The following is a 15597-nucleotide window of genomic DNA, read 5'->3' on the forward strand; positions in this document are numbered from 1 at the left end:
AGGCTAGTTTAAAGCTTTTAATTCTCCGTTATTTTAAAACGCTGTAAGAGAATAGCTCGTCCAGTCGATTCTCATCTATCACAGTGATGAGGCCGGGGGTGGTGTGTGTGCTGCTGGAGATTTACATTTAGATGCAGCAAAGGCGTTCTGGAGCTGCTCTCTGCCAGTAAAGCTGTGGGATTTAAAGGCCGACTCCAGAGGAGGTCCAAACAGGGCGTCCGGACCAGATGCTGTGGAACTCAACCTGAAGAGATGAGAGGGGAAGAAAAGAATCTTTAAAAGAATGATTGAAATAATATCAATATAAAAAGTTTGGGAAATTAATACTTTTATTGAGAAAGAATGCATTAAATTGTTCAAATGTGACAGTATAGACTTGATGTTACAAAAGATTTCGTACGAAAACTTTCTATTCATCTAAGAATCCTGAAAAAAAAGTTATCACTGTTTCCACAAATACATTAAGCAGAACAAAAGTTTTCAACATTGATGATAATAATAAATTCTATTAATAATAAATAAATTCTTGAGCAGCAAATCAGCATATTAGAATGATTTCTGAAGAATCATGTGACTGAAGACTGGAGTAAGGATGCAGACATTTCACATGAATAAATTACTGTTCACAATCACAATATTACTGTTTTTACTGTACAATAAATTTACTGCCAAATAAAATGCAGTCTTGGTGAGCATATGAATCTTCTTTCAAAAATGTACCAACCCCAAAATTTTGAACACTGTATATAATCAAAATAAAAAAATCTTTACAATATTCAAATCTATATTTATATAATTTAAATAAATCAATTTAATCAATTACATTTTAAATATCTTTTTATTTATTTAATAAACTGCCTTTTCGTTCAGATTGTCCTCTTCTTGCTCTTATGGTATGAGTTTGGGGCACACATTCTTATTCAGCATTTAGCATTTCTGCATTAAATGCCACAAAAATTACATCTTTCACCATTTTTGCATATTAAAGCATTCAGTAATTATGCTGTATGGGAAATCTCTCTGTACCTGCTGTGATCTGGGCTGGATGTGGATCTACGCAGACTCTCCTGTTCTCCCTCTGTACAACAACAAAAACATTACTTTACTGCACAATGTAACAGTATAATAATAAAATAAAAAAGTTAAGTTAGGGATCATTTAGAAGATCCTTTTATCCAAAGTGACTTACAGTCCACATATTATAGGGAGTCTCCCTGGAAAAATATTAGATTAAGTGCTTTTCTCACGGTTACATTGATGATTGTTTATGGATCATCCCTTTTAGGTTCACATTTTAGTAACCAGCCTAGATCTTTAACCATTACACCACACCACACCCATAAAACATAATGTGCAGCACAATTACTGAGTAATAAATATAACAAATTTTAATCATAAAGTTGTTCAAACCACGTACTATCAAAATAGTACCATTCCTCTACATGACTAATCTCTGCAAATAAGTTTGAGTAATAGCCAGCCTGGGAGGAAGACAGCCTTAAACCTTTTTCTTCAAACCACACACCAAATTGTTTCCAGCTATTATTGTCAAAACCCACGATACAAAAATAGAGCTCATTCTGAGGCAGTAATTACAGCAATTCAGCTGACCAGAGATCAGTCGGTCAATATAAGACAATAATGACAGTGCTGTTATGATGCATGCCGCTGACCCCAAGGTCAGCTGGATTGCAGATTGCTGTGATTAAGGTGTCAGATTGAGCTGTTTGTGAGATAACGACATCTATTAATGTAGACACAGGAGGTGGGACATGTCTGTGTCATTGTGGCCATTTGAGATGGCTGGCTGAAATCACAGGAACATTCACAGGAACATTGCATGAGCAATGAAAAATTAATGATCATAACTCTGGCTGTAAGAGCACAGAAGTTGACGTCTGAGAAGTGTGACCGACCTCTCTGGGGAACACTTTCCCCTTCCCCTTCAGATCGACCTGCTGAACTGGAGTTCCCTGTAACAGAGGAAGAGGACACGTGAGAAATATCCACACTAACATACATACACAAATATTGTCTGAGATATAAAGAGCAATATAAGTGAACTTACTTGAGAGCTGCTTCTTTACTGACACCTACAGGATGGGATGAATGAAATAAAGTGTCATTACTACTATTTAGTCAATGTTTTGCTCCATATTTTTCATGATTTGCGGTCTCATTTATTTTCCTAAACAAATTATATGACACACTGGACTTTCCTCTCTTGCCATTTTTGATGCATCATTTTGCTTTAACGTGTGTCTAGGTGTAGGTTTTCTGAAAAAACTATATAGAAAAACAACACTAGACATAAATATATATTAATATAAAATCAATATTTTTCAAAGATTTGATTCTACTAAAACTCACAACCGTGGACAAATACAGTGACTGATTGTCTCAAAGAGCTAATTTTAGATCATTTTATAGACATGACTGGCAAACTAGTAAAATCTTGTGCACCCTGACTAACAGAAGTTGTATAAAGCCAGCCAATCATATTAAAGCAGTTTAGTTTGCCATTTTTGAGTGAAAAATACATCATATGTTTTGTGAGTGTATTTGTCACCTATGATTAAGTTATTGAGAAACTAAAATGTCAGATAGCAGGGGAGATTACCAAGACAATGTGAGTATTATTCGGCTAGTCTTTTGATCTCAACTTGTAGAATAAACAGCTTTATATATCTTTTATATAGTATATGTAAAAATAAATAAATAATATAAAACACACTTACACACACACACACACATATATATATATATATATACAGATAGATAGATTTATCACATCTAACAAAAAGTTTGTAAATATGTACACACACACACAGGTTTAAGTATAATGACTCTCTATAAAAGTCTATCATAAGTCTCATGTCAGCTATCAAAGATTAAATACCCCCATCTCTTACCGCTCTGTTAGGGGGCAGGGTCAACGCCCCCACTGTGGCCTTCAGCTCCAGTTCATTGGCTGCTGAGTTGCTACGGTTACTGCTGGCAACCGGTCGGATCTGGATGTGAAATTTTTTGGGTTCTTCATCATCGAAATCCGAGTCGCTGGAGTAAAAATTTCCCTCCTTCTCCTCAGCAGAACAACGTAGAGAGCAATGCTGTTAAGGAGCAAATCCAGACACCATACAGGATACACATGTACTCACACACAGGTACAAAGAAGGACCAGAAAACACACACGGACACAAATAGACATGAGTGCAAATGTACAAACACAGCTGTTCTGAATAAATAAACTGCACAAATGAACAACATATTTCGGGACACTACTGAGTTTCATATCCTTAAACACCCCTCACAATGAACTTAACTTCTCAGGAATCTAAGAGTAACACCAGACCCTCATTATGGTCCAAAAGTCTGAAGCCATAATGAAAACAAGTGCCGTACAAGATGCTCTTTTGATCATTTTTTTCAATCGTTATCATGTTTTAAAACTTGTGAAGTTAATGCAGATTGAGTGCTTCTTCATTTAGAACAAAAGAGGAACAAACTGAATACTAAGACATCTTCAAATTCAAGTCAATTTCTTCATGTCAACAGCTGATAGTATAAATGTATTAAACTGAATTTAAGCATTTTTACTAGTGGTCTCAAACTTATGGAAACACACATACACACTTCTGCACACGCACACTGTACACTCTCACTGCATCCATGCCTGATGGTTTATTCTGAAGGATATCATTCTGGTTGACGTCTGCACGTATGACAAAGCCCTCGTCGTCCACTTCGAGGGGTGAGTTCTACACACAAGCACAAACAGACAGCACAAGCTCACAATAAGAAACAACATTTAAAGGCAGAGGACATCAGCTGACAGAGTGATGAATCTTTGCAGGTCTGTAGCGTGCATGTGGTCTGTCTTTCCCTCATAAACATACAAATGCTGTTGCCATGGATCACATTAAAACAGCCCTAATGTTTTAAGAGAGTCTGACTGAAGCTGAAGTCTTACATAACAGCCCGTAACAAGTGTGTGTTTATGTAGGATCTCTGGCAGTCAGTGGGGTATTAGGCATTCATTAAACACCCTCAGTATTGACAAGGTTAAATATAGCTTAATGAGGTAACCAGACCATGCCAGACACGTCACTCTCTCATACACACTGAGGTCTGTGTAGAAAAAGAGTCTTCAGTTTTCCAAACACACATGTGAACTTACATTCAAACAGTGGACAGTATGTCTGTGTGTGTTTGTGGAGAAGGGTTTATCTGTCCTTAGAAGGTAGCTAAATCTGACAAAATCAATCATACAGCATAATGATGTAGATTCACCAACAAATGACTCTTGTGAGCAGTTTCTTTTTAGTGCATAAAACATATACATCATAAGCAGTGTAATTTGATTAACTAACAAATGATTATTTAAGTTCTCCTAATGAATGATTCAAAAAGACTCAGAAGGTTAGGATTTATGGGTTTGAATCAGTCTGACCTATCCTTCACTGAATGCAACATTGCAACAGTATATTTAATCAACATCTGACTCACTCACTGAATTATTACAGTCTTTCAGAGGTCCTTATATCAGTCTTTGAGAGGTCCTCACTAATACAACATCTATGGTCTGTGTATGCGTATTAATAAACTAACAACTGTTTGAGATGAGACTTTTTCAGGTGCTCTAAGAAGAGTTGCAGAAGTTTAACCAAGAACAGCTGATAATACATGACTAGTAACCTGAACCTGTTCTGTAAGTGTAAAATCAATAGTGTGTGTGTGTGTACACAGGTTTGGCTATACTTATGATGGTCAAATGTCCTCACTTATATAGTGAAATATTATGACAGCATTTTTCTGGTCCTCACTAGTTGAAAGGACTTATAAATAGACCATAAACATGTTTTTATTTAAATCTAATGTTTCTGTGATGGGTAGGTTTACGGGTATGATTGGGTTAACGGTAACCTAATATAAAATCAATGGAAATCTATGCAATGTGATGTCCTCACTAATATTGTGAAACAAACATGTGTTTGTGTGTGTGTTATGAGAACTCACAAGAGCATCTGCCACAGCTGAATCCCTAGAGGACAAAAGAGGTATGAAAAGTTCTTCGTTATTCAGTATATAAGAATCTAGAAGAATTGGTCACTGAAAAACTCATTTTGATCAACCGCTGTTGTGAATTATTGTGGGTGTTACTCTGAAAGTCTATGTTGGTCACGGCCTTGATCTATAACATTTAAATGTATTGCGTTTCATATGAATGCATGACTCACGTTGAATCGGGTTCCTTGTCTCTCTTTCCTAAGCCGGGGATCCTGAAGGCTTTAGCCCGACTCTTTTTACTGTTCTCAGATACCAGGGAGGACAGATACTCCTCAAACCCTACTGGACCTAATCCACACACATACAACACAGTATTTAACGAAAGTTTGGGGCACAGCATTACATTCTGAAAGTCACTATATGGCAAAATCTGAAATTTGCAGATGAATGATTTTCAATGCATTATTATCCAGTAAAACAGAAATGCAATATAAAAGTCAATCAATCAAATGTGCTGAATATTTTATTAGACATTTCTAATTTCTTCTGGGGCGAGTTTTTACACATAAATTCAGCCTGGTCCTAGAGCATACTGAAAAATCCATTTTCATCTTTGGCCGGCCTTTATCTATGTCTGAGAAACCAGAAAGTTTATCTGGAATGATAGATGTAACCGAAAAGTGTTTTATACGTCTGTGACTCACCGGGTCTCTCCTTTCCTGTTCCCTTCTGCTCTGTAAACTTCTGAATGAGGTTCTCAATACCAATGTTCTCCACGTTCTGCTTGAATTCCTCATGGACCTAAAGGTGATAGAACAAGATTTCATCAAGCACAGCTAATCGAGACCATGCTGACTAGAACAACTGAGCCTCAGAGCCTATTCGTCTGAACAGTTTTCAGCACAATATCAGTAATCAAACAGAATATAGGAGTAGGTAAAATCTCAAGAGTGAATGCGAGCCATACCTGCCCAACCTGTACGTGTGTGTCTTCAATGGAGTGCGAATACGCTTTGATCAGTAGTTTCATCTGCCGTAAATGAGCCTCCTCAATGTCCTGAAATTTCTGCAGATGTGGAAGGATAAATGTAAAGAGTCGGTAAAGTTTTTAAAACGTAGAATAGTAAAATTGTGATTCAATATTAAAAATTGAATTCTACTTTAATATACTTTATTTCTGAGCCAGTCTTCAGTGTCACATGATCTTTCATAAATCATTCTGATATGCTGATTTGGTGATCAAGAAACATTTCTTATTATTATCAATATTGAAAATGGTTATTCTTAATCATTTTTGTGGAAACCAGGAAACATTTTAATCAGGATTGGATGAATAGAAAGCACAAAATAACAGAATTTATGAATTAGAAAAGTTTGATAACAATGTAAAAAATCTTTCTTGTTTGATCAATTTAATTCTTCCTAGCTGAATAAAAGTATCAATTTCTTAAAAATAAAAATCGTATTAACCCCAAACAGTAGTATTGTGAATCTTCACAATATAGCACAATCTCCTTACTGCTTTAAAGCGGTTAACAAAACAATATAACTTTTTGTCATTACCGTCATATATTAATTATATAAATCTTCTCAAGGTCTTGCTTCAATATTTGATCCTTTTTTTTTGGAAATGTTTAGATTTTGCTTGAGTAACAGAAGTGGTCAGCCTCTATAATTTTAAGATTATTGTTGATGCCCTAATTAAGGGGATCCCATGACTCCAGTGCTCTCAGAGTGAGGTCAGGACTTCTCTTGCATTTTACAGATTCATCCTTCGCTCTCAAATTATTCATGCAGGTCAACATCAGGCAGAAATAGACTGAAGGCATGTAATCATTTTGTCAAACAGACTGCTTTAATGGCCCTCGTAGTCATGGTAACTTCACATGGCTTTATTGAGCTCATTGAAATTGCTCCGAAGGTCTTGATTATGATAACTTTCGAGCTAACCTGGCTTATTATCTGCTTTAATGAAGTTTCACATACGCGACAAATGCGCTCAGCAGGGATGGGAAAAAACCCTCAACTGTCAAATCACCAACCTGTGCTGATTCACTCATTTTCTGTTCAAAGTCTCCTCCAGCACGGTTAAACTTCTCTATAGACCCTGTAAATGACTCAGCTGCCTTTTTCGATTTCAGCTCAGCCTGAGAACAGAGAAACAGGCAGATGAAAAAAATATATTGCAAGAAGGCTACCAGCTTAAAGGATTAGTTCAACCAAAAAATTAACAAGCTGCAGTCAAGTCAATCCAAACTTTAACTCATAGACTTTCGTTCTTCAGTGGAACACAAGAATCATGAAGAATTGTGCACCTGCTCGCTTTTTTCATGCTTTTAAACTTCAATTCAAAGTTTAAGTCATTACTTTGAGAGAATCTTGACATCTGCCAAAAGTAGTAATGGCAGCGTCGTTAACAAATTGTGCTTTTTCAATGAATCAGTTGACATGGTTCACAAAACTGCTTCATAAATCAAACTGACCCGGGTCTCAAGTCCAACAAATCTGTGAATAACTTAAATTTGAACTTCTTTGGACTCTCTCAAACATAAGCACCTTTTCCAGCTCTTTCTGAGGCACTCCCTCTTTGCGTAGTCTCTCCAGCTCTACACACTTGCTGTGGTAGCCTTCTCTGGCCTTCTGCAGGTGGGCGTTCTGCACCTGAAGAGACTGCACTGACTCCAGAGTACCAATCACTTCCTCTTTCGTCTACACAAGACACAACATGGTTAAATATAGGGTACAACGGGGCTAAAGGCTCACCTTAAGAAAAATGTGCTTTTGACTTCTCCCATAGTGTTTGATTGCAAAAAAAAAAAAAAAAAAAATTGGATTGAACATTGATGGAGCAACAGATTTTGCGTGAAAATAAATCATAAAAGTGGTTTATTTTGTTTAAAAATCGTATAAACATATGAGGTGGCAAGAGCCTTTTACCCTACACACGGGGCAAAAGGCACACATTATTTATGCAAATACTTTAACTAAAAAGTTAATACTTGTTCAAAACAACCACTTTAGCAAAGTGTGTACTATTTTCTGTTTATTTTGATAAATAAAATAATTCAGTTTTGTCCAATAAATATACTTTAATTACAATTTGTTAATATAAAAATATATTTAAAAAATACAGAAACAAAACATTATTTTTAAAAGTAAAGATTCTGAAAGCAGATTCCATAATCATTAAATATAGATTTACAGTAACAATACATTATATTTTATTATATGATATGATTGATAGATATCATATTTATAAATATGATGGTTTCATTATAAATATGGTTGACACACCCAACTTACCATCTGAATCTAACCATGTCATGTCAACAAATGGAAAAGTCAGCAGGCTGTTTATAATAATTTTAATTATTGTGCCTTTCGGTGCCTTTTACCCTACCCCCAAATACCATACTTTTACATATTCTTCCGTTATTTAATTAGCTTGAACAAAATTGAAAATCCTTAATAAGACCTCTAAATAATTTTAGCGATTCTCGTTTGCTACTTAAATTTACAAAATATTAAAACACCAAATATTAGATCAAATTACAGCAGAATCAACTTTGCGCTGCTGCCCACGATCAGACAAATTTCCACGTGCATCTTGAAAAGCAGATGTTTTGTAAAGTGCTGCGGAAAGTTTTTGTGCCGGTTTAGAGGAAAAGAAAATCAAAGGCACTTTTACCCCGGTGCGAGTTTAACCCCGTTGTACCTTACAATCAAGACTTTAAGCGCAACATTAGAACTCAATGCACTCGTTCACATCAGACTGAAGTACTGCAGGGGATCGGAAATATTGCGGTGGACACTTAATGAAAAACAAACCAGCGATGAACAATTGTGGGTACTGGCCAGTTATTTATCAAAGGCATGTGAAAAGATTCTATCCATTTAAAAAGCAATTTATTTACCTTGCGGTGAATTTTGACCTGCTCCTCGCTGTACTTGCTGATGTCACGGATGAGGTCATTCATCTTCCTCATGAGCTCCAGGTGGCAGAGGGCCACTTTGTCCGAGGACACACGAAACACGTCCCACATGGGGGCAAACGTGCTGGAAAATTGAAGCAGGTGGTTAGATGCTAATGAATAAGCCACTCAGTTTTTTTTTTTTTACAGCACAGCAGTATTAGAAAAACAACAGGTTTCCATGTCTTTGTAAGTCTACCTCTTTTCAAACATAAAAATTATATAAAATCTGCATGGCCAAATAAAAAGTTTACATTTCTATTAGCTTTGTATTTATGCTCGTAATTCTTTACGAATTTGACTCTATGCTAACTTCGCATCTTTGCAAAGTCAGTTTTTACATTGTTAGAGCACTGCGTGATTGTTTTGACAACTACTCTAGCACATGCTTGTGCAGACAGGAAGTGAGGTGAAGGAAGCAGAGGAAAGAGCTAACCATAGCAATGACTTTTCGTCCAGTTACACACAGCAACATGTACTCATGCACAAAATCAAAATACTTGCATGCAATTCACTTGAATCTCCCTGCTGATAAGTATCTGTAAGCCAGCAGCAGGACTCTTTTCAAGAGAAATCTTTTCAATGTTTTGTTCATCTCCAGGTGACATAAATCCGAAGGTAATGGTGATTTTCAACACATAATACTCTCATAATAACAGCAATGAAATCACTCACCCAAGAGGGCTTCCATTGCTAGCAATCTTGGCGAGTTTGCTCATGGATTTCGAGTAAGTCTCCTCAATGGCTGCCCTTAAATGCAAACACAAATACACACAAAGTGTCAGCAGGTAATCGCTTCGCAAAAATACTTTCACACTAAAGTGATTAAGCACCAACATTAATGCTTCAAAGTTCACAAACAATTCTTCAGTGCTGGGTGCTAAGTGTTTATATTCGCAATGGTACACATCAGGACTAAAACTGATGCAAGATAACATTAAAAACATAGCAGTTCATAGTTGCCACAGCTGAAAACACCAAATATTTCTTATCAACCACTGTGTGATCTGCCTTCTCAATAAGCCAAGCTTTTTTGTTGTGGAAAAGGATGCTGTCATTATTATGACATTGCCATGGGCTATATTGTTGGCCTTATCATCTTATTTGATTCTTATAAGTGAAATTTTGCTTTCTGTAGGGACGGTCAAGTCAGATTCTTCAAGGAACAGAGACACTTTGAGGCACAATGTCCTGAGTAGATACAAAATGGCCTTTTGGAAAATTGATTTATGTAATTTATTGCACAAGCTATGCTTTTATCAGGGACGCATTTGTCTCTCTCAGTTTCTCAGCACTCTCCTCCAGGGCTTTCCTGGACAGATTTCTAACACACACACAAAAAAATACAATTTAGTCCTCTAGTCCATGACGGAGGGTGCCTGCATCCAACTCTATTATAACGGATAGAGGAGACTATGAAAGTTGGCAGTGGGCTTGGCGGAGCTCTAAATAGTCTCTGTTCTCTCTGAAGAATGAGAGAGTCATTATGGAGTTTTCATTTTAATTATTGCAATTAGCTCCAACTCAAGTGTCTACTACAGACCAAAAGAAATGCTCACACGTCCCACATATGCTGTCAGTGGAAGGGTGAAACGATAGATCTTTCTTCATCTGTTTCATCCACTGCATACACAAAGCATTTCTGACTTCTGCACTGCCTTGCATTTGTGGATGTGTATGGGTGGACAGTGAGCACTTTGTTGACTGCTCTGCTCCTCTCAGGTTAGTGTGTTTTGACACTCCGGTGTTGTGTGCTGAAAGACAGCACTGTGGTGTGGAGAAAGCAAGTAATGGAACAGAGAGAGTAATTCGAGCAAAAAAGCAAAAGATAATATGTCATATGAAAAAAGATTACATACAGGCCCGGTTTCACAGACAGGGCTTAGATTAAGCCAGGATTAGGCCTTAGTTCAATCAGGACATTCAAGAAGCTTTTTTAAATATGCCTTAAAACACATTACTGGTGTACATCTTGAGACAAAACAATGGCACTTACATATTTTAAGATTATGTCAGTGCAAGTTGCTTTCAGTTAAAACAGCTCAAACATGAATATTAGTCTGGGACTAAGCTTAAACCTTGTCTGTGAAACTGGGCAAAAATGATATCAGCCATAGCATTACATTATGCTACGCTACACTGAAAAAAATTTAAAAAGCTAGGCAACTTTTTCCACTCAGAAAATGCTAGTAAATTTACAAAGCTTTGCCAAGTAAAAACCTAAACATATTTATCAGTAGCTTTAATTAGAAATCTTTAAGTAAAATTTACTTGGAATATGGAATTAAGTAAACTTTACTTAACCTAGTTAAGTGAACGTAACAAAGAAAATAAGTAACTTTAACTTGGCTAGTAAAAGGTTGATTAATATCGATTTAGTTGAAACTTCCTTTGCATTACATTTCACTCAAACAATAATATTGAATTATATCAGTCATTTATAGTATGTGCTTTACTTAGATTATCTAAGTAATTTATACTATAGCATGTCAGATGTTAAGCATCATGTGAATGCAAAGATTTCAATACTTGGTAGACAATACACAATGACGGTAACATTTGATGGATCGTTTTTGTGTTTGAATGTGTCATTTTGAGCAGAAAATGTACTCCAAATGTCACAAAATGGCAAGTTACTAATCCTAACAACAAAAGCAATGATAAAACAGTGTAAATACAGCTGGAAACCAGTGAAAAATTAACCTCATTAATTATTCAAGGTCCAGTGCATGATGGGAACCCCAGTATCAGAAAAGTTGAGTAATTTTTACTTAATTTTATTGAGTTGATATTTACGCTTTAATTTCTACTCGCTTGAATTAAGTACTGATATGGAATTTACTTCGTTTTGTAAATTCTTGCCTGAACTAACTTTTTCATGGAAATTACATTGTTTTTTTTCAGTAGTATTTACTTCACCAAAAAATCTTTTTTTACAGTGTATGTTGCGTTGTTACTGTAATGTAATATTAGGCTACACTTTATTTTAAGGTACCCTTGTTACAGTATTTTTTTACATTTTAAGTACTGAGTAATATTCATAACAACATGTACTTACTATATAATTAGGGTTTGGTTTAAGGTTTGTTGCTTGTAATTATGCATAATTTGCTGTTATTACTAATAAGACAAAATATTAGAGTAGCATAACTTAATGTAACATTAAATAATAATAAGACAAAACAGCACAACATAGCAAAATGTAATGTAACATCACATGATCAGTTCAAATAAGACTATAACATAATATTATGTAGCATAATGTAACATTATATGAGATAATATCAAATAAGAAAACATTCCAGTAATGTAATGTAGCATAACATAATATAACATTATACTGTATAAGACAAAACATTACACCAAAAATGTAACAGCAAAGGAAAACATCATGTAACATCATATAAGACAAAACATCACAATAATGTGATGTAACAACATAAGGTAATGTAACAATATGTAAGATACAATAAATCAAATAAGATAAAACACATTAATGTAACATAATGTAGCATAATGTAATGTAACAATAAGACAAAAAAAAACACTAACACAAAATAAAGTCGATAAATGTAATCTAACATCACATAAGATCAAATACGACAAAACATCTCTTTTAACAAAACGCAGAATAACGTAATATGATCAGATAATACATGTCATGCACCCCAGCATGTCATGTCACATTAAATGAGATGTAATGTAATTTAACGTAAGAGTGTAACATTACTTTCTAAGATACAATAAAATCACATACGACAGTAACAACGTACAGTACAATACAGCATAACGTAAGACATTATCAAAATATTATAACATGAATATTCCACTTTGATGTAACTTATCAAAAATACAACAGCTACAGCTGAGTTACAAACACACGAAGTGAGGAGTAGAAAACAAATTCCATGCCACATTCCTGTCAGTACCAGTTACACCATATCCCCCCTCCTACCCATCACCATGACAACTCCTCCCAAAACAACACCTCACCTCTCGCGCACGAACTCAGCCAACTCTTTGGTGGCGATCTGTCCATGCTTCATGTTGTGGTAGAGAACGTCAAAGCCTGCGTTCTTCTCTCCCTGTGAACAAACAAAAACACCAGCATAAGGCACATTCATGTAGTGTGTGCAAAATCAATCATCATTAGAATGTGTCAAAATAAAAATAGCAAGAGGAACTTGGAAGGCTGGGGTGTCGATTGTGAGCCATAGCAGGAACAAAATATGTGCAGTATTTCTACAAACTTCTTATAATTTTCAGAACACTTAAGAGGGAGAACTACAATAAACCAAGAGAAGGAACAAATAAAAATCTGCTGACTGGACAGGTTCCAAAATTGACTTTTTTCCAATTGAAAAATGCAACGAAAAGTAAATAAAAGTTAAACCATATTACTCTTATGTTACTCATGTTACTGTACATGTTACCTCTATTTTAGGAAATGCAATGTAAGAATGACCGTCTGACTCTGTGTTTTTTTGTTTTGTTTTTGGCATAAAAGACACTGAATCAAATCAAAGACAAACAAAAACAAACCAAGCGTTTTTCTTTTATTGTCCACCGATGTGGAAAAATTCCATTCAGAGAATAACCTGCCAAACCCTCATCCCTCTGGTTGTGAAATACACAGCTGAAAATCTCGACAGTCATTTACAGAAATACATCTTTTTAAGGAAATAATACTTTTATCATACTTAATTTGTATGATTAAAAAAGAATCATACAAATAATATAATACAATATAGCGCGCTAACTTCCGGAAATGAGTTTCTGTAGGGTGGGATGTCTGGTGTAATGAAAACACAACAACAAAAGAATAGCACAGCAGTGTGTGCAAAACATGCAACGTGAGCAAGGAGCACAACACTTCTCCCCAGACTTCCCTCAAAGGCCAAGGCCCAGTAGGGGAGATCCTCAGATGATAACCTTTGGAACAAAGTAACAGCACATCCTGCGGTCAAAGTTAGCAAGTATAAAAATAGCCCCCTTTCTTTTAGCAGACAGAGAAATGTCAACAAAGGAGAGAGAGAAAGAAATTACAGAACCTGAGAAGTCAGTGGCCATAAATATCTCCAAACCACAGAAAGAACTTCCCAGGTATAAGACGGACTGACAAAATTCCCACTGTCCAAAGATAGAAACTGGACAGGGCCAACTAAACAAAACCTGATTCCAACAATCTACTGCAAAGGTGTGAATTCTATACAAATTTTAAGGGGAACCATTATGTTGATGTCAAGTACGAGTATTGCAGATAAAGACTTTTGTGCACTTTTTCTCTTAAAAACTGTCACTTACTTAAAGTCCTCCTGTAATCAACTATTTTAGCCCTTTTAACTCATCTTTGATCATCAAAATGACATTCAAATGTTTTTTCCTTGAAAAAAAATGATTGTCTTAAAATAGCTTGAATGTAACTCTACACCCTTGCTTCATTTAGTATATGCGGTTCTATGAATATGTAAATTACCCCGCCTCCACTCACTCGCACCAGCTCAGAGATCCACTCGTTGACGATCACACGTTGACATGTTTGGTTATAAGGCAGTTTGTGACGTCAGAAACACCAGCGATTTCAAACCGCGTTTTTGAGACTGTCTTTGGTTCACTGCAGTTTTAAAGAGAAAATACTCAGCAGTGGTGTTGACTTGTGAATTTGCACATGGTTTGTTTTAAAGGGGTCATATAATGCCATTTTTGTAAAAGCTAATATGATTCTTTAGGGTCTAAATTAAAAGTTTGTAATATACTTTAAAGGGGTCATATAATGGTACATGCACTTTTACAAGTTGATTGCACTGAAATGTCTGTTGGCAGTGCCTGTACACAACCATCCTATCATGATAAAAATCCATCCAGTGGTTTTGTTTTAATCTCCTTATATGTTTGACCATCTATGAAATCAAGCCGTTCGATATTGTGACGTCATAAGATCGTACGCCCCTCCCGCTATTGTGATTGACAGCCGTGTTTCAACACAAGACCCGCCCTGAGCAAGCTGTGACAGTAGTCCGCCATTGTTGATATGCTGGAGTAGAATGGCGTCTAAGCGATTGTGGTGTTCTGTTCTTAGATGTAATAAGGAACACAGCAGTCATTTGGATGTTCCTAAATCCGAGCCGTTGAAGAAGCAGTGGCTGAGTTTTGTTTTTGAAGCATATGCCCAAAGGATTGACGCGGGGATTCCCTCACGGGGATTCCCCATGATTGTCTGTGCTTTCATGTTTGCGCGAATCATTTCACACCAGACAGCTTCACAAACGAGAAAAAACGGATCGGTACCAACGTGTTCCTGCTGAACCTCCAGAAGATGTGAGTGTAATGTTTTATTAACCTTTATATTAGTATTTATATTAATCTTTGCGAAATTTGCAAACCTTGCTGCAGGCTTCACGATGAATGCATGTAAGGTTTACACTCAGGGTACATTACAGCATGTTTTCTATGTACGACGTTCTCAATATAATTCATAATCCCACGTTTATAACGAATAACACGTGGTTATTGTGTTAGATACGGTCAGAGAATAGGCTTGTTTGAGATGAGCAAAATCTGCGCAGAATCGATCACCGGTGATCACCGCGAGATGCATGCCGGTTAGAAATGTGTCCGA

At 36.1% G+C, this 15597-nt stretch overlaps 1 protein-coding gene across 1 annotated transcript in view; it reads right to left on the reverse strand.

Moving 5' to 3' along the window:
• fcho1 (FCH and mu domain containing endocytic adaptor 1) overlaps nt 1-15597 on the reverse strand; it is a 46080-nt gene that overhangs the window by 8522 nt on the left and 21961 nt on the right. The window contains exons 3-17 of the mRNA XM_084390205.1: nt 12972-13063; nt 9654-9728; nt 8922-9063; nt 7564-7716; nt 7050-7154; nt 5975-6073; nt 5712-5808; nt 5238-5355; nt 5017-5041; nt 3698-3758; nt 2913-3097; nt 2069-2093; nt 1917-1973; nt 1027-1078; nt 126-244 (exon numbers count right to left, since the gene is read on the reverse strand). Of these exons, the coding sequence (XP_084246331.1) occupies nt 126-244; nt 1027-1078; nt 1917-1973; nt 2069-2093; nt 2913-3097; nt 3698-3758; nt 5017-5041; nt 5238-5355; nt 5712-5808; nt 5975-6073; nt 7050-7154; nt 7564-7716; nt 8922-9063; nt 9654-9728; nt 12972-13063 (1405 nt within the window). The remainder of the gene's footprint in view (nt 1-125; nt 245-1026; nt 1079-1916; nt 1974-2068; nt 2094-2912; nt 3098-3697; nt 3759-5016; nt 5042-5237; nt 5356-5711; nt 5809-5974; nt 6074-7049; nt 7155-7563; nt 7717-8921; nt 9064-9653; nt 9729-12971; nt 13064-15597) is intronic.

This window comes from Rutilus rutilus (assembly GCF_951802725.1).
Source record: "Rutilus rutilus genome assembly, chromosome: 19".
Taxonomy (NCBI): domain Eukaryota; kingdom Metazoa; phylum Chordata; class Actinopteri; order Cypriniformes; family Leuciscidae; genus Rutilus; species Rutilus rutilus.